We start from the raw sequence: 18,527 nt of genomic DNA, 5'->3' as shown, positions 1-18,527 counted from the left end.
CCCCCCCGCCGGGAGCGGGCCGCAAGCGTCGCCATGGCGACGGCGGCGGGCGCGGCGCGGAGGCGCGGGCGCCCCCTGCGGGCTCGGCGGACCCGTGGCGGGGAGGCGGCGGCGGGGGCCGAGCCCGGGGCTTGGAGCTGCGGGGCCGGGTGCGCCCTGGGACCCCCGGGGCCTAGTGGGGCCCGGGCCCGGAGGCAGCGCCGGCAGCCCCGCAGCGCACCCGGCAGCCGCTCCTCCGCACCCTCCTGTCCGCCCCGGGCCGCTTTCCCGCCGGCCAGCCCGCCCTGCGCTGCTGGAGCGGGGACAGAGACAAGATGTCGCCGGCGTTGGGGGCCCAGGCCTGAGGCTGGGCCTGGGGACCCTCCCCGGGACGGCTGCCCCGGCTCTGGCCTGTCTCGTATTTACTGTTTTACCGGCTTAGCTCCCGTACAGGCCGGGCCCAGGACCCGGTTGTGGAACCCCGGGTGATTCCTGGCCTGTGGGGATGCTCCATGGTGGAACAGCAAGCCTGAAGCGTGGCGTCAGGGCACGCGTGGAAAACCTGGCCAGGCGCGTCGCTGGAATTCCTGGCTTCGGGCGAGGAAACGCACTTCGACGGGGGAGGTGGGTGGAGGACGCAGCAAGTTGGGGTTTCACCCTGGGAAGGGGCTCCGAAGGCCGCTGGTGGGCTGAACTCCATCGCTGTAAACCACAGGCTCCGGTCAGTGCTCGGTTCTGGTGCAAACTGACTAAATCAAGTAAGCTTACCCGCAAATGGAATTAAAAAAAAGAATAATCCAAAGAAATCCCAACAAGCTGTCTTTCCTCTTACTGTGACTGCTATCAGCCAGTGTCCCCAGCCAACCGTCACTTCCCAGTGTTCCAAAACACCTGGAAACAGATGGATTTCTTCACGTCCTCACCACGCACGTCGAGGACACCGACGGTCACAGCTGAACCGACCTCCCGGGAGCGGAAGCGGAGCCCCCCGCGTGCCGTCCCACCGTCACGGAGCACCTCGCAAGCCACTGCCGTCCCTTTCACCTTAGCCCAAAGGAACTCGATGGACCTGAAAACCCTCTGTGTCTGCGTGGTTGGTCGGCGCAGCGAAGTCTCCTTGGCTGAGGAGCGGGCGGGTGGTGTTCTCTGGGATTTCGTTACGAAGTCAGTAGTTCTGTTTGGGATTTGCTCTGGACTGGGCACAGACACACAACAAAACGACACGTTCCAACAAATCAATACCCTGTGTTATTTACTCACAGCAATTTGACACAGATTTTTTATTTCTCGATGTGAAGAAAATTTAGAACATTGAACAGCTTTTTGAAGGCCCCTCGGCAGCTGCAGAAGAAATCTGGCTGACCTGTGCAGCTCCAAGGTCAAACACCCACTCGTTCAGTGTGTAAAGTACGCGCCAGACCACGCGTCCCTGCAAACGCTGCAGCACCCAGAGGGGTGAGGGTAATGTATAATACGGTGTCCCAGGTTTTAATGTACTCTTCCTACAAATAATTTCACCTGAAGAGGGTGAGAGGAATTCCCAAATTCAAAAGTTAAGCGACCATTTATTTACATGAATAATGATTCATGTAAATTTTACAGGGTCTTAAATCGTGTCTTGCACGCAGAGCCAGATTCCTTTCCGGTCACACGGCTACACGAGGTAAACAAGCTTTGCAATCATTAGCAGTTATCTCTGAAGTGATTCATTTTCACAGACGGTATTTTTATGAAACTATACAAATCAGGTCAGCATATATCAGTGCAATAGTTATATTAGTTTTCTCTTTTAATGAAATAAAACCGTTGAATAAACAATTATGTTCCAGTGCTTATAAATATTCATATAAATCTTGGTCAGCTTTCAAAAGAAAGCTATTTTTCAAAAGACTTATTTGTCCCATAACATATGTAACGAGCCGTTGTATTGTCACTCAAAAGTGCATCAATTATACCTTGACAGAGGTAATTATACACAAAAGAAATTATACACCCGTATGATTCTCAAGAAGCTTGATAATATTCCCTAGCAGTAACCTCTGCATCGCGTGTTCCTGTACCTGCTGCGCGGCGCCGGGTGAGCCCAACGTGACAGCCTCCGTCGCCGGAGCTCTCCCCGCCAGCTGCCAGCCCCCCGCCCGGGCTGAGCCCTCCCGGCTCTCTCCGGGGCTCTCGGCTTCTGCCTGTGAAATCCGGACGCGGCAGCGAAGGAAAGCAAGGAGCCAGAGCCGGAGCCCAGGGCTGGTGCTGCGTGAGCGGAGGTCTGGCGCTGGATGTGCTTTAAAATCTCAGGGTTTGGCCCCCCTGTGCCTTAGCCCCTGAGCTGTTCTGTCTCCTGCCTCTCACCCGACAGTGCCCACGTCTCTGCGCTGGGCAGAGCCCTGCTTCTCGCTCAGCTGCTGTTTTACTCTCCCCAGACACCCCCATCCTATTCACTCATGAGAAGAAAAAAACCTTCTGTGCGCGTGGGACCAGAAACTAGGGAGGTTCAGAGGTGGTGGCTCTACCATCAGCCCCACCCGCAGACCGAGGGTCCGTCTCGCCCCGCGTCCTGCCTCCAGGATCACCCGGGAGAGGAACCCTCGCCGTGAAGGTCGTGAATGCCTCAGCCATCGCCCTCAAGGAGGTGTCAGACAGCTCTTGGGGACAGCGCGGCTTCACACCTCTGTTAAACACTCGGCACAGAACTGTGCTCGCAGGGAAGCCCACGCCGTCACCTCGCAGGGATTTCTTCCTCCACTGATGTTTGATGCCTCAAAGGAGGTTCAAGAGGAGCCCAGCGGTGAGGACAGGATGGAGGTGCCCGCTGCAAGGAGGGGTCAGCCGCCGGCAGCCGCATCGCTCACACAGGCAGGAGCTCAGCTGGCCCATGGGTATTCATTTCCCAGGACTTACCTCTGCACCAGAACCGGACCCCCCAAAAAAAGCTATCCTGGAGAAACATCCCATGGAGAGCTCTTCCAGAGTAACTCTTTCTGGGTGATGATTGCACATAGCTGAATTTCAAACATAGGCAAACTCTGGTCTCTCCACTCCACATCTGTCAGGCACTTGGGTTTAGTGTAAGGCTGTGTAATACGGATATTTGAGGTTTTAATCTCCAAAATAATGCCACTTTCAAGGTGAAAACCTTAGTTAGGGAGCCCCTGGGAGACCCCTGGCTCGTGCCTTCACCAAGAAGTCTTGGCTATCGGTCTAAACGGATGGCAAGGACATCTCTGCCACCAGACAACCAGCGTTACCCACGTTCGCTTGCCCCCCTGGTTCCTCCGGAAGGCAGACCTGATGAATGCCTATTGCTTTGGGAAGTATTAGCACTCACCTCCCTTTTACAGAAAAAAGTTAAGATTGTTTTAAATATTTCTTGTGGTGAAATAGCAACTTGATTAAAAGCATTTCGTAATCTGTTCCCAGCTTTAAAGCTATATGTACAAAACCCAGTGCAGTAAGTTTTGCTCTTGAGAAAATGTAAAATAGACATTTTCTCAGAGAGCGCAGGCAAATAAGCTCCTCGTCCATACCACACACGTATTGTTTCGGGTCTCTCCTGGGGAGCAGCATAAATAGGATCTAGACCCGAAGCCTAATGCCCGTGTGGTTTGTCTCTCTGCAGAGGCTCTGGCATGAAGCGCAGGGACATCGAGCAGAGCCCGATGACAGCCAGGCTGACGGCCGCGCAGACGCCCATCGACCCGAGCGTCTGCAGGGAGGAGGGAAGCGGCGAGCCGGGCAGGAGGCGGTCATGGCGCTTGGCCATGTCCATCATGATGGCTTCCATCTGGAAGTGCGTGCCGATGATCCCACAGACGTGGAAAACTTGGTGGCTGTGCCCTGCAACAAAGGCAAAAGCACTCACCAAGGAACTCCTTGAGGGCTCAGCAGACCTTCTGCCTAGCATCCATTGCCTTTAAATATTTATTCTGCTAATTTCTGTGGCTTTTACTGCTGTGCCACCAGAGAACAGAGCTCTCCCTTTCCCAAACGCAGCTGGCTGTGACGGAACTGAGGGACGTGCGGCTGGCTGCCGCGGTCCCGGCACACGCGCCGTGCTGCTGAGCTCCGTGCTTGTGCGTGGAGAGAGCAGAGAAACCCCGACGTGGCCAGCACTGCCAGCCAGCCCCTTCGGTGGCTGCTCTGGTGATGCCCTGACACGGCACTGTGAAGCACCGCTGTGCCACGGGTGTGGTTTTTTCTGCATGAGGAAGGAGTGCTTGATGGTCATGAAAGCTCCTGTGAAATGTGTTGGAACCGCTGGTCCCAGAGCTGGTCCCACTTTACCCGGACAGGACTGCTGTAGCTCGTAGATAAAACTACATTTTGAATTCCCAGTAGGGAATATATTATAACCTCTGGGAGTCACTCGTGCATTAATGTGCTTTCTTCCTGAAAATAATGAGGAAGCAGTGCCACCTCACCCTTTTGGCACTCACCGATATAGTCGAAGTGTCCCGGCGCAAGCCTCTCTGGCAGGTGGCTGGCGAAGACGAAGCAGGTGAGGAAGGCAAAGACCGTGTGCTTGTAGTGGACCAGGACGGCAGGCTCCGTGCAGCTCTCCGCCGCGCACACGTAGAACTGCAGCAGCAGAGACGCGTCCGCGCAGGGGAACCATGGAAAGGGGAGAGGAGAACACATTTCTGAAGGAGGCAGCGCCGGTCCCTGAGCCAGCACCGTCCCTGGCTGCCCGTCACCCAACAACCGGGCACGTGGCGCAAGGACCCGGGGCTCCACACGAGAGCTGTCGCCTCCATCTCCTGCAAATCCCAGCCCCGCACCTCCCGTCCTTAGACCTCGCTGCAGCAAAATTCCCACCCCGCTCCAGTTTAGGAACTGGAAAACTTGCAGCTTTCAAAGGCAGTGATTTTCCAGCACGGGCAAAGTTTGAGCGCGGCGCTTTGAAGTGGAAGGAATCTGCCCGTCAATAGGTGCAGGAAAAAATAACCAAATCTCTTTTCCTGCCAGAGTTTGTTTTCCTTTTTTTTTTTCTTTTTAAAAAAGAAGAAAGTCTGGCATATTTTCCCAAATACTTTCAGAGTGAGATGAAGCAGCTGATATTCCCAGCCCTGCGGCAAGCAAACGCCTGGGTGCTGTGAATACGGGCCGTGAGAGGCGTACCCTGTAGAAGAGAGGGATGCTGTCGAAGAGGTACGGGTACACGAAGGCCAGCGTGCGGGAAGCCTTGCTGAACCGGGGCCGCTCCACCTCCAGAAACCTAGGGGAAAGCAGAGGAGGGGTTTCAGGGGGCACAGCACGGCGGATCGGCAGGCGGCACCCAGACCCTCCCGCGGGTGACTCTGCCTTCAGCCGGAGCAGCGCGGTTTTCCTGTGCTGGGAGCATCAAAGCTGCGACCGCCCGCAGCTCCGGCGGCTGAACCTGCCCTGGCTGAACCCTCAGCGGCGGGAGGAAGGATTTCGGGGCCGCCCTCCCCTGTTCTGTGCTCTGGCTCTCGCAGATCTGAAAACAACCTTTTTTCCACCATCCTGGCGTGGCTGATTTGCTGCTTCTACCGTTGCTCACTCACCGCTACCCATCACCAGCTGGGAACAGAGCTGCCCCTGCGGTGGTTTTTTAATGGGGTTTTCACCCTTGGTTTTGAATCCAGGCTTTCTGAGCACAGCCATCAGAAGGAGAACATCTGCCGTGGCGTGGAAGGCCTTGCAGGTAACGCAGCGTTCAGGCTCTGGCAGTCGCTGCTGGTTAATGGAGCTGTGCTGCAGCTGCAACGCACAGCACCCTGCTTTTCCACGTCCCCCCAAGGCTTGGCGATTGTCATTTCAGGGAATGCGTGGAGAGAGCTACTGAAATCACCGACTAAATTAATTAAACGAGTTACTTTTTAACGTCATCACCATTACAGAATCACGGAATCATGCCTGTTGGTCATAATCATGCCATATATGAGGAGGAAAGTGTATGTCTGGATGGGGAATAATGCTCTGCACTTTGCTCCGCAGGAAATCACGCTGCTGGAATGTAGGACATACTTCACAGCCGAAATCACAAATTAACTGACCACCCAGGTCCCCCCCAAAAACCACTGTAAAGCCCGGAGCTGGGTCGTGAGCCCCGTGCCAAGCCCCAGGCCTGCTCTTGCCGCAGGGGGAACAGAACCGAACCGAAACCTGGAGGTGGGGAGCCCAGAGCAGCCTCCGAGCAGCCCAGCAGCGCGGGCTGGCACGGCCGCCTGTCCCCCGGCTCCGTGCAGCGTCCCCAGCCGCCCGCAGCGAGCCCGGCACGGCCAACGCGCCCCGCACCCAGCCCTGCCCCTTGGCATAATACATGCTTACAAATATCTCAAAGGTGAGTGTCAGGAGAATGAGGCCAGACTCTTTCCAGTGGTGCCCAGCGACTGGACAAGGGGCAACGGGCACAAACTGGAGCAGAGGAAGCTCCAGCTGAACCCGAGGAAGAACTTCTTCCCTCTGAGGGTGACGGAGCCCTGGCCCAGGCTGCCCAGGGAGGCTGTGGAGTCTCCTTCTCTGGAGATATTCCAGCCCCGCCTGGACGCGGTGCTGTGCCCCCTGCTCTGGGTGACCCTGCTTGGGCAGGGTGTTGGGCTGGGTGACCCACAGAGGTCCCTGCCAACCCCTACTATTCTGGGATTCTGTGATTCTGTGGGGCAACTGGGTGGGCATCCAGATGCTCCCTACCACGGGAGGGCTCCAGCAGCCAGCCCATCACCCTGCCCTCGCGCCGCAGCCACGGGACCCCCAGACCAGGAAGAGAAACCCTGTCCCTCCAATGCCTCCCTGCTGGGACAGACCAGCTTTCATGGGGTTTTAGCCCAATGTGGAAGCAGAAAGAGTAACTGGAGCAGAACTACAACAGACCTACCCACAAAGCAGGAGGGGTCTATCAATATGACCCAAAATATGGGTTGAAACCCCCAAAATTCAACTTATGCTCAAGAGCCATTAACTGCATAAGGGCTTTCATCTCGCTCCTCCTCGGTCTGGCCTTCCACCATGCCTTGTGGCTTGCTCAAAAGACATCACGATGATGCCGATGATGCCTCCTACTCTATTTTCTCCTGGGTTTCTGCACGATTCCAGCTGTATTTTTGCTACTGTAGTTTCACCCACCCGAGGCTGTGCTCGCGTCTGGCTCACCGGCGGCTGCGCAGAGCTGCGCTCACGCATCTTCCCACCCCTTGGGCCATGTACTGACCCAGCCTGGCTCCTCTGCTGCCGAAACAGAGCCCCATATCATAACTGACCCAGCCTGGCTCCTCTGCTGCCCAAACAGAGCCCCATATCATAACTGACCCAGCCTGGCTCCTCCGCTGCCCAAACAGAGCCCCATATCATAACTGACCCAGCCTGGCTCCTCTGCTGCCGAAACACAGCCCCGTATTGCAGCCTGGGCGCGCGGCCGGGCGCACGGTGACCCCGGGGACAGTGCCCCAGCCCCTGAGGGCGGTGTGAGCCACGAGGCACGAGGCACGTTGAAGCGTGCTCTGTTCTCCTCGTGAAAAGCCCATACAGGTTTTGCTGCTTTCACGGGGAAGTCCGTAGGGAGATGCCAAGCCCTGCAGCATGAAGGAAACCTTTTGTGCGGCTGCTCGTCCTGCAGCGGGGAGGGATGCAGTCGGATGCGCTCTGTTTCACAGAATCCCAGAATCCCAGCATGGCGGGGGTTGGCAGGGCCCTCTGTGGGTCACCCAGCCCAACCCCCTGCCCAGGCAGGGTCACCCACAGCAGGCTGCACAGCACCGCGGCCAGGTGGGGCTGGAATATCTCCAGAGAAGGAGACTCCACAGCCTCCCTGGGCAGCCTGGGCCAGGGCTCCGTCACCCTCAGAGGGAAGAAGTTCTTCCTCGGGTTCAGCTGGAGCTTCCTCTGCTTCAGTTTGTGCCCGTTGCCCCTTGTCCTGTCGCTGGGCACCACTGAAAAGAGCTTGGCCCCATCCTCTTGACACCCACCTTTGAGATATTTCTAAGCATATATTAGGTCCCCTCTGAGCCTTCTCTTCTCCAGGCTGAACAAGCCCAGCTCCCTCAGCCTCTCCTCGTAGCAGAGATGCTCCAGTCCCCTCCTCATCCTCGTAGCCCTCCGCTGGACCCTCTCCAGTAGCTCCTCATCTTTCTGGAACTGGGGAGCCCAGCACTGGACACAGCACTGCAGATGGGGTCTCACCAGGGCAGGGCAGAGGGGGAGGAGAACCTCCCTCGCCCTGCTGCCCACACTCCTCTTGATGCACCCCAGGATCCCATTGGCCTTCTTGGCACCCAGGGCACGCTGCTGGCTCATGGTCACCCTGTCATCCACCAGGACACCCAGGTCCCTCTCCGCAGAGCTGCTCTCCAGCAGGTCAGCCCCAGCCTGTCCTGGTGCCTGGGGTTGTTCCTCCCCAGGTGCAGGACCCTGCACTTGCCCTTGTTGAACCTCATCAGGTTCCTCTCTGCCCAGCTTTCCAGCCTGTCCAGGTCTCGCTGAATGGCAGCACAGCCTGCTGGTGTATCTACCACTCCTCCCAGTTTGGTGTCATCAGCAAACTGGCTGAGGGTACACTCTAACTCTTCATCCAGGTCATCAATGAAGAAGTTGAACAAGGCTGGCCAGTACTGGCCCCTGAGGGACACCACTAGTTACAGGCCTCCAACCAGACTCAGCGCCGCTGATGACAACCCTCTGAGCTCTGCCATTCAGCCAGTTCTCAATCCACCTCAGTGTGACAGGGGCATCTAGTGTCACGTAAAGGGTGAACACCCTTGTTTCAACCCATCTGCACGTGTTTCCCCGTTGGGCGATTCAAAGTTCCTAAGCCAAAGGATGCACAAACCGATCAAACACAAACACCTTGCTGCTGACTCATCAACCAGCTGTCTAGGACCGGAAAATTCTCCTGAGAAGTTGGTAAACTTTGGTGCAGTGACTCAGTGAACACCTTCCTTCAGATGCTCCGCTGCAAGCCCCTGCCTTCATCAACGTCGCTGCATCAAGAGGAGAGTCCAGCGGAGGGCTACGAGGATGGTGAGGGGACTGGAGCATCTCCCCTACGAGGAGAGGTTGAGGGAACTGGGCTTGTTCAGCCTGGAGAAGAGAAGGCTGCGAGGGGACCTTATAAATGCCTACAAATATCTGCAGGGTGGGTGTCAGAAGGATGGAGCCAAGCTCTTTTCAGTGGTGCCCAGTGACAGGACAAGGGGCAACGGGCACAAACTGAGGCACAGGAAGTTCCGTCTGAACATGAGGAAGAACTTCTTCCCTCTGAGGGTGACGGAGCACTGGAACAGGCTGCCCAGGGAGGTTGTGGAGTCTCCTTCTCTGGAGATATTCAAGACCCGCCTGGACAAGGTCCTGTGCAGCCTGCTGTAGGTGACCCTGCTTGGGCAGGAGGGTTGGACTAGATGACCCACAGAGGTCCCTTCCAACCCCTACTATTCTATGATTCTGTGATTCTATGATCCTCCTCTGCCTCAACCCTAGCTCCCGATGACCTTCCCGGGGCACGTCGAGAGGCTGAGCACGCTCCGCCGCTGTCTTCAGCCCCGGGTTCGGGTAGCCCAGCACCGACAGTCTGAGCACGGACCGCCCCGACCCGGCCCGGCATGCCGCTCGCCTCTCCCCTCGAGTGACCCCAGTCCCGGCAGCCGCAGACCCTCCCGGCTCGTCGCGACAGCCCTGCCCAGGGCGCAGCTGCAGAGCAGCCCTGACAGCATTGCTGAGCTGCTGCCGAGCCCGCGGCGAGTGCCGGGGCCGGTTCCCTCCGAGCGCGGCCGGCTCAGGCCATCACCACCCGTTGCACAGTTCGGTCTCGGGTGCGTGGCTCAGGCACCCCGGGGTGCAAGCCCGGCACAAGCCGCTCACGTAAACCAGTGAAGCACCGTGGCAGGGCTGGCACGAACATGTGCACCCTCGTCCTCTGCAGCCCCTCCAGCCTCAGCCTGCGAGAGAAGGGAATTGCAGAATCACAGAATCATGAAGGTTGGAAGAGACCTCTGAGATCATCAAGTCCAACCGTCACCCCAACACCCCCACGCCTGCTACACCATGTCCCCAAGTGCCACATCCACACGGTGTTTGAACCCTTCCAGGGATGGGGACTCCCCCACTGCCCTGGGCAGCCTGTCCCAACCCCTGACCACTCTTGCAGGAAAGACATTTTCCCCAGTCTCCAACCTGAACCTCCCCTGACGCAGCCTGAGGCCATCGCCTCTCGTCCTGTCGCTGGTTCCTGGGGAGCAGAGACCAACCCCCCCTCCCTGCCCCTCCTGTCAGGGAGCTGCAGAGAGCGAGAAGGTCTCCCCTCAGCCTCCTCTTCTCCAGCCTGAGCAGCCCCAGCTCCCCCAGCCGCTCCCCATAGTTCTTGTTCTGCAGCCCCCTCCCCAGCCTCGCTGCCCTTCTCCGGACACGCTCCAGCCCCTCCGTGTCCTGCTTGGGGTGAGGGGCCCAAAGCTGAGCACAGCACTCGAGGTGTGGCCTCACCAGTGCTGAGCACAGGGGCCTGATCATGGCCACCCCATTCCTGATCCAAGCTAGGCTGCCGTTGGCCTTCTTGGCCACCTGGGCACACTGCTGGCTCCTGGTCAGCCGGCTGTCGACCAGCACCCCCAGGTCCTTTTCTGCCAGGCAGCTCTCCAGCCACTCCTCCCCAAGCCTGTAGCATTGCGTGGGGTTGTTGTGACCTAACGGCAGGACCTGGCACTTGACTTTGTTGAACCTCATATGGTTGGCCTTGGCCCATGGATCCAGCCTGTCCAGATCCCTCTGCAGAGCCTTCCTACCCTCAAACAGGTTGACACTCCCGCTCAGCTTGGCGTCCTCTGCAATCTTCCTGAGGGAGCACTCAATCCCCTCATCCAGATCATTGATAAAGATGTTAAATGTCTTGTTTAACCCCAAAACTGAGCCCTGGGGGACACCACTTGTGACCGGCCGCCTGGACAAGGTCCTGTGCAGCCTGCTGTAGGTGACCCTGCTTCGGCAGGAGGGTTGGACTGGGTGACCCACAGAGGTCCCTTCCAACCCCTACCATTCTGTGATTCTGTGACCACACGCCAAGGAGCAACCACTTGCCAAAGACACCCCGAAACACAGAGAGACCCCCAAAATAAGGCAGGAATGGTGCCAACCGATGCACACCGCTTGTGCAAGCAGGAGTGGTACGTTTTACAAAGCACGCTGCACGTCGTCGCAAGGACAGCCACGAGTGCTTCACAAGAACAGCCTTCAGGGCCATATCTATCTACCACAAACAAAACAAAAACTGGTCCAGCTGGAGAGCCAGCACGGCACGTATCGCTGGAAATCAGCCGAGTGGTTCAGGCGCTTGAGTTACTCCAAACAAACTGATGCGGTCCAGGAGCAAAATGCCACGCACGCAACGCTGCTCGTGCTTTACAAACGACGCAACCGGCTGCGGGAACGTGGAGGTTCCTCCTCTGCGAAGCTACGACGCGCTCACAGAAACACACGCGCGTGTACACGTGTCCTCACGCACGCAGCGCCGGGGCTGCGACCTGCCTTGGGCTGGGCCGGGCTGATGTTTACACCTGGGCACGTGCTTGAATGCTGGGGGCACAGGAGCCCACCCCTCTTTGCAGGTTACATCAGGAAAACAACAGCCCAAGCAAGGTGCTGGGGGGGGGATCTTCCTGCCAGGCCACACAGAGTTACCTGCTGAGCTTTCAAAAGTCACAGCGACTTCAGTTCTTTTGCATTTTTGAACATCAAACTCTCCCAGTGCCAACACGCAACACCATTCCCGAACCATGAATCCCCATCTCCCTCTTCCCGAGCTTAAGGTTCATATTCTTACAACACCGCCCGTAATTGAAAGCTTCATTAATAATACTAATTAATGATGACGCTGTAGCAATCATGACAGATGAAGCAGAAGCTTACCTGGAGTAGCAAGACAGACTGGTGCTAACGACGGTGTTGAAGACGGCGATGGGCACGTAGCAGTGGTGGAAGGTGCTGTTGACCCATTCTGCTGGGAAGATGTACGCCGAGTACGCCAGCGCGGACCCTGGAGGGGCAGGAGGTGCCCGGTGAGTGCCAGGGCCCGCCGGGACCTTCAGCATCCTCCCGTGACTTGGGGACCGGCGCTCGGCGTCGGGCACCCTCAGGGAAGGGAGATAGGAGCTAAGGTAGAGGACCAGCGACGGGGAGCATCGGGCGGATGCTGTGGTGGCCGGTTCCTGCAGACCCCACTCCGTGAGGAGCCGGAGGCAGGAGGAGACCTCAGCTGCTGCTCGCCCCAGGCTTGCCCCCTCAACGAGGTGCCACCGACTCCGCTGCCAGGATTTGTCTTTTCTGTGGGTTTTTCCCTTATTCTGTTCACTACAAAGACTGCAGAGCGTCACGCAGCCAGGCCTCCGTCCCAGGGCTGCCCAGTACAGAATCACAGAATCCCAGCATGGTCAGGGTTGGAAGGGACCTCTGTGGGTCACCCAGCCCAACCCCCTGCCCAAGCAGGGTCACCCAGAGCAGGGGGCACAGCACCGCGTCCAGGCGGGGCTGGAATATCTCCAGAGAAGGAGACTCCACAGCCTCCCTGGGCAGCCTGGGCCAGGGCTCCGTCACCCTCAGAGGGAAGAAGTTCTTCCTCGGGTTCAGCTGGAGCTTCCTCTGCTTCAGTTTGTGCCCGTTGCCCCTTGTCCTGTCGCTGGGCACCACTGGAAAGATTTTGGCCCCATCAACCCAGAACCCAGCCCCAAATTATTGCTGTTTGTGGTGGTGTCAGAGCTGCTTCACGGTCCCTCCCAAGCACCAGGCTGCAGGGAGGAGGAAGAGGAGGAGTGGGCACTACATGCAAGCAGCCGCTGTCTCTGCTTGTCCCGTGGATGCGAGCTGCCCGAGCACCCGGGGTTCAGCCCCATCCCTGACACCCTGCTGTTCTCCAGCCCCGGGGGAGGTGCTGGGGGCTGGCACCCCATGAAGACCCCTGCCCACTTGCCCGTCCATACCCAGGCTGTACATGCTGAGAGCCGCGTAATCGAAGAAGTAGCAGATGTGCCGGGCGCGGGTGGACATGGTGCTGAAGGTGTGGGCGCAGCTGGAGGCGAGGGGGTAGATGCAGCAGGTCAGCAGGTAGGCGAGGAGGGGCCAGGCGTGGGGGTCCTCCCGGCCCCCCGGCCCCCGCAGCCGCCCCACCAGGGTCCACACGAAGTACCTGTGGGGTGGGAGAAGGTGAGCGTCGCACCCTTGGGCGTCCCCCATCCCTTGCTCCCACCGCGGAGACCCACCACCTCCTCCCGTGGATGCTGAGGACCCGGAGCACGGTACCTACCAGGCAGGCACAAAATGCGTCCAGATGTTCAGGGTCTCGTTCGTCATTTGGAAGACGCTGAGGAGGCAGTCGGCTGCTGAGCTTCTCGGGGGGCGATACCCGAAGAGGATCCCCTGCTCCTGGTACCCCTGCAAGGCAAGGACTGGCACCGGTGGCACGAGGAGGAGGAGGGAGGATAAATCAGAAGAGGAGGAAGGACAAATCGGAGAAGGAAGGAAGGTTGCCAGAAGGAGGGTGCCCACGATTCAGCACCCAGGAGCCTGCTCCGAGGACAGAGCCGTGTCCCCCCCGTGGGAGGTGGCCCCGGAGAGGGGCTGAGCACTGCCCCGGGGGGCTGGGCCACCCCTGCACCCCGCTCCCGCTTCTCATCTCCCCAAACCCCACCGAGCATCGGGCTTAGGGAGGAAAAACTCCGCTCTGACCTGAGGCACTTGGTTGACGCTGAGCAGCCGGGGCAGCTTGAGGCTCAGCATCGTGCAGGTTGGGGCTCCAGCTCCGAGGGACGTTTTCAGCTCAGCTTCCCTGGGGACGAGCCCCGGCGACGCCTCACACCCCGCCTGGCCACATCCCACACCCCGCTGGGGAAGCGACGGGACGGGGCCGGGGCCGCCCCGTGATGGGGGAAGCGATGTTCCCCGGGCTCAGGACGGGTGGCCTGGGGGAGACGAGAACTCGTGGGGACGTGGCACGGTGTCCCCATGCAGGGTCCCAAACCCACACGTGGCAAACCCTTCCTGGGGGGCACCCGTAGCATGGGGAGGGGTGACGGCATCCATCCCTGCTCAGGATGTTGGGATCCCTCCCTACCGCCCGTGCTGAAAGGGGCAGGGGGAGAAGGATGGCATGTTCCTGTGCCCACCGCCCAGAGGGACTGAACCCCCCCGTTACCACCCCAAGAGAGCCAGGGGCGATGGGGCAACAGGAGCCAGGGGTGATGGGGGATCAGCACCCACATCCCTGAAGCACCTCAAGGTCACATAGAACGCCCTGGGCATGGGCTGGGGGGCTGCGGGGTGCAGCCGGGTCCCCTCAGGGAAGCGGCGAGGACACGGGGTCCCGGGCAGCGCGCGGGCTGGCTCCCTTCTGCCCACTCCCCATCGAACATCAAGGGGCAACGGGCACAAACTGAAGCAGAGGAAGCTCCAGCTGAACCCGAGGAAGAACTTCTTCCCTCTGAGGGTGACGGAGCCCTGGCCCAGGCTGCCCAGGGAGGCTGTGGAGTCTCCTTCTCTGGAGATATTCCAGCCCCGCCTGGCCGCGGTGCTGTGCCCCCTGCTCTGGGTGACCCTGCTTGGGCAGGGGGCTGGGCTGGGTGACCCACAGAGGTCCCTTCCCACCCCTGCCATGCTGGGATTCTGGGATTCTGTAACATCCCAGCGCCACAGCGCAGCCCCTCCAGCCCCGACGGCTCCATCTCTTACCTGCTGATGGCGGCGGCCTCCCCCTCTCCACCTCCACCTCCGCTCTGTGAAATAAAGGTGAAAAAAAAAATCATCATCTCCTGCACCTTCCTGCAAGGGGGGGTCCCGGGCGCGAAGGGAGCCCGAGGCTCGGCGTGGGAGATCGGCCACCCGAGAGCCGCTCCCGGGACGGGGTTTGAGCCTCCGCAGCCGTCCCGTAACTTCACCCCGGTGCGGCACGGAGACTTGGCAGTCCCAAAAAACCCCTTTGCTGCCTTTTCCCTGCCGCTGGCGTTGCCCCTTGTCTTCCCCTGCTCTTCCTCCTCGCCCATACTCTACCTCTCCGCCCGGCCAAGTAGCTCCGAGATGGGCAAAACGCCGTGGGCCACCGTGCCCGGGGAGCACCCGGGGAGAGGGAAGAGGCTGGGAGGTGGTTAACAGGAGGGAAAAAATTAACGAGGCAAGAGAGCAATAAACCCAACATAAAATAAAATGGAAATGCCTTTAGTTAAAGATTAGACTTCAATCAGGAGCTTATTTTTTTTTTGTTTTGGCTGTCGTGCTGCAGGCTCGCTGCCTCGAAGCTCCGTGGAGCCTGCAAGTCCCCCACGATCCCCCCGGTATTCCCGCTCCGCTCCGGGCTGGGAAGGGGATCCGAGCCCTGCGGTGGCCTCCGGAGCCCCGGGACGTGGCGGGAGGGCGGGGAGGGAGCAAGGGAGCGCTGCCCTTGGGTATTTGCATGCTCCAGAAATAAAGGGCAGCCTGGCACGGAGCTCTGCCTTCGCCTACCCCAGCCGCGCGGCCGACGCAAACACAAACGAGGGCGATGGTGGGACGGAACGAAAATAAAGTCTCTTATCTCGGTGGAGCCGAGGAAGCCGCCCGAGCTCCTCGCCAAGGCACGCCGTGGGATGCGGGAGCCCCGAGTTGCGAAGCGCCCTTGGACGGGAGCCCTGACCCGGCTGAGCTCGGGCGCAAGCCTGGCAAACCCCACCCGAAGCGGGGAGCCGGGCCCCTGCCCGCACCCCGCAGCGGGACGTGGGAAGCACCGGGCCCAGGCTTAGCGAGGAGTTTGTGTTTTTAAGAGCAAAATGAGTCAGCGGAGCCGCGGGGTGCAGCCCGGGCACACCCTGCGGTCCCGTGTTTTCCTCCTCCTTCGGCTGAGCTTTCCCGTGGCAGCGGCGTGGGACGCGGGACGGGGCAGATCGCAGCCCTGAACCTCAGCAAACTCTGCAGGGGCACCCGGCTGGCTGCAAACACAGCTCTTCCTCCTCCTCCTCCTCCTCCTCATCCCCCCACGGCCACGCGTGAAGCCCCGTGGGGACACCAGGCACCGCGGGCTGCAGGTCCAGCCCGGGAGCCGCTGGTTTCTGCCGGGTTCACGCCGGGATGCTCCTGCCCGGCACCAGCCTTGGCCATCCCGGCTGCGGTGCGGCCGTGGCGAGGGGAGCCCCGACACGGCCCCCGTCCCCGCATCCCAACCCGGCTCCAGCCAGCGGCGAGCGTGGCTGCAGGGAAAAATATTTTAGCTGTTAATTATTAACTCCTATGACTTTCCACCGGCGGCACAAGGAGAGAGCCGAGAGGAACTTCTGCGCGGGCTCCGTCGAGGGCTCAGCGCCGGGGTCGGCAGCGCGGGACACGCCGAGACCTCTTCCAGCAGCGCAGCGGAGGCTTTGCGGGAGGCTGCGGGCGGCTGCGGGCGGCTGCTCGGGCTCCGGGACGAGCGGGCAGCTCCAAGCACACGCAGAAGCTCAAGGCTTTCCAAAACCAGCGCGCCTCAGGCAGGTGCTTGAGCCCTTTGCCAGACCCAGCGCTTTCCTCCATCCTCGCCGCCTCGACGCCTCGTCCCGTTCCTCAAACCCCGCCGAGTCCGACTTCTGCAGACCCCGCGGGCGGTCCGCGCGGCCGCGAGCCGCTGCTGCCGTCGGAGGGGCAGGGAAAAGCAACGCGCTGCCAGCCTGGCACACCCAGCTCCTTCCCACCTTCACCTTCCGGCAAACCCCCGGCACGGACCCCGCCGGCGAGCTCACGCCGTGCGAATCCTCGGCGTCCCCGCGGCGGCGTGGAAAGCGGCCAGGAGCGACGATCCGGGGGGAGAAAGCCGAGCGGCCGGTACTTACGGCACGGCTCCCGGCAGCGGGGCTGGGTCGGATGCTGCGTTATCGCTGGCTCCGGGCAACCATGTTACTCATCTGTGTACAAACACAGCCCACATGGCCGAGGCGTTGGCAGCCAAGCGAGCGGGCCGGGGCGGGTTTGGCAAAGCCGGCAGGAAGGGCAGGGAGGCTGTGCCGAGAGCCCCGCGTGCTGCCGGCACCCGGCGGGATGCTCCGGGCTCGGGGGGGAAGGAGGCGGCCGAGGTCAGCCCCGCCGGCTGCTTTCCCAGATTAGGAGCAAACTCATTCTGGCTCGGTTGGTTTTTTTTTGTTGTTGTTTTTTTTTTTTTTGAGTGGAACAGGAAAAAGGCAAGAAAATAAAACCGGAAACAACTGCGGCCAAACGCTCGCAGACCGCGCTCGGGATGAGCTTCAGCCCGGCCGCGAGGAAGCGGAGCGAGGGCAGGAAAAAATATGAACTCACGGACCTCCCTGCGCATCTTCGGCTCCCGGGGCCTCTGCTCCAGCGCCGGAAAACTCCCGAAACTTGCTCAGCTGTCTCCAGAGAGACTGCGAAGTGAAAACCCTCCCGCGGATGAGGAGGGAGGTGCTGCCGAGCTGGGGAGGGTTCTCACCCCGAGCTGGGGAGGGTTCTCGCACCGCGCTGGAGAGGGTTCTCACCTCAAGCTGGAGAGGGTTTTCCAACTGAGCTGGAGAGGGTTCTCGCCCCGAGCTGGGGAGGGTTCTCACCCTGAGCTGGGGAGGGTTCTTGCCCCGAGCTGGGGAGGGTTCTTGCACTGAGCTGGGGAGGGTTCTCGCCCCGAGCTGCAGAGGGTTCTCACCCCAAGCTGCAGAGGGTTCTCTCACCAAGCTGGAGAAGGTTCATACACTGAGCTGGAGAGGGTTCTTACACCGAGCTGGGGAGGGTTCTCACCCCGAGCTGGAGAGGGTTTTCCAACTGAGCTGGAGAGGGTTCTCACCCCGAGCTGGAGAGGGTTCTCACCCCGAGCTGGAGAGGGTTCTCACCTCGAGCTGGGGAGGGTTCTTACACCGAGCTGGGGAGGGTTCTCGCCTCGAGCTGCAGAGGGTTCTCACCCCAAGCTGCAGAGGGTTCTCTCACCAAGCTGGAGAAGGTTCATACACTGAGCTGGAGAGGGTTCTTACACCGAGCTGGGGAGGGTTCTCACCCCGAGCTGGAGAGGGTTCTCACCCCGAGCTGGAGAGGGTTTTCCAACTGAGCTGGAGAGGGTTCTCACCCCGAGCTGGAGAGGGTTCTCACCCCGAGCTGGGGAGGGTTCTCACCTCGAGCTGGGGAGGGTTCTTACACCGAGCTGGGGAGGGTTCTCGCCCCGAGCTGCAGAGGGTTCTCACCCCAAGCTGCAGAGGGTTCTCTCACCAAGCTGGAGAAGGTTCATACACTGAGCTGGAGAGGGTTCTTACACCGAGCTGGGGAGGGTTCTCACCCCGAGCTGGAGAGGGTTCTCACCTCAAGCTGGAGAGGGTTTTCCAACTGAGCTGGAGAGGGTTCTCACCCCGAGCTGGGGAGGGTTCTCACCCCAAGCTGGGGAGGGTTCTCGCACCGCACTGGAGAGGGTTCTCACCTCAAGCTGGAGAGGGTTTTCCAACTGAGCTGGAGAGGGTTCTTACCTCAAGCTGGGGAGGGTTCTCACCCCGAGCTGCAGAGGGTTCTCTCACCAAGCTGGAGAAGGTTCATACACCGAGCTGGGGAGGGTTCTCACCCCGAGCTGGGGAGGGTTCTTACCCCGAGCTGGGGAGGGTTCTCACTCGTGGACAGAGGGGCACGGCCGGCCGGGC

At 60.0% G+C, this 18,527-nt stretch overlaps 1 protein-coding gene across 1 annotated transcript; it reads right to left on the bottom strand.

Moving 5' to 3' along the window:
• Nucleotides 1-1,301: 1,301 nt before the first annotated feature.
• Nucleotides 1,302-14,681, bottom strand: PAQR5 (progestin and adipoQ receptor family member 5). Its single transcript, XM_075431674.1, has 8 exons — nucleotides 14,635-14,681; nucleotides 13,636-13,868; nucleotides 13,214-13,341; nucleotides 12,891-13,096; nucleotides 11,824-11,950; nucleotides 5,092-5,188; nucleotides 4,410-4,551; nucleotides 1,302-3,810 (listed from the first exon to the last, which is right to left on the bottom strand). The coding sequence occupies exons 2-8, from the start codon at nucleotides 13,684-13,686 to the stop codon at nucleotides 3,563-3,565; spliced, it is 999 nt and encodes a 332-aa protein (XP_075287789.1). The 5' UTR covers nucleotides 13,687-13,868; nucleotides 14,635-14,681; the 3' UTR covers nucleotides 1,302-3,562.
• Between the last annotated feature and the right edge of the window lie 3,846 nt (nucleotides 14,682-18,527).

Source organism: Opisthocomus hoazin, chromosome 10, assembly GCF_030867145.1.
Source record: "Opisthocomus hoazin isolate bOpiHoa1 chromosome 10, bOpiHoa1.hap1, whole genome shotgun sequence".
Lineage (NCBI taxonomy): Eukaryota > Metazoa > Chordata > Aves > Opisthocomiformes > Opisthocomidae > Opisthocomus > Opisthocomus hoazin.
Note: the sequence above shows the minus strand (reverse complement) of the source record. Positions and strands in the feature narration are given on the sequence as shown.

Coding starts and splice junctions, on each gene's coding strand:
- PAQR5 (XM_075431674.1), bottom strand. CDS start 13,686: ATGCTGAGCCTCAAGCTGCCCCGGCTGCTCAGCGTCAACCAAGTGCCT. Junction 5,189..11,823: donor AGTCTGTCTTGCTACTCCAG/GTAAGCTTCTGC, acceptor GCTTTCCCCTAG/GTTTCTGGAGGTGGAGCGGC. Junction 4,552..5,091: donor GCATCCCTCTCTTCTACAGG/GTACGCCTCTCA, acceptor CTGCTGCTGCAG/TTCTACGTGTGCGCGGCGGA.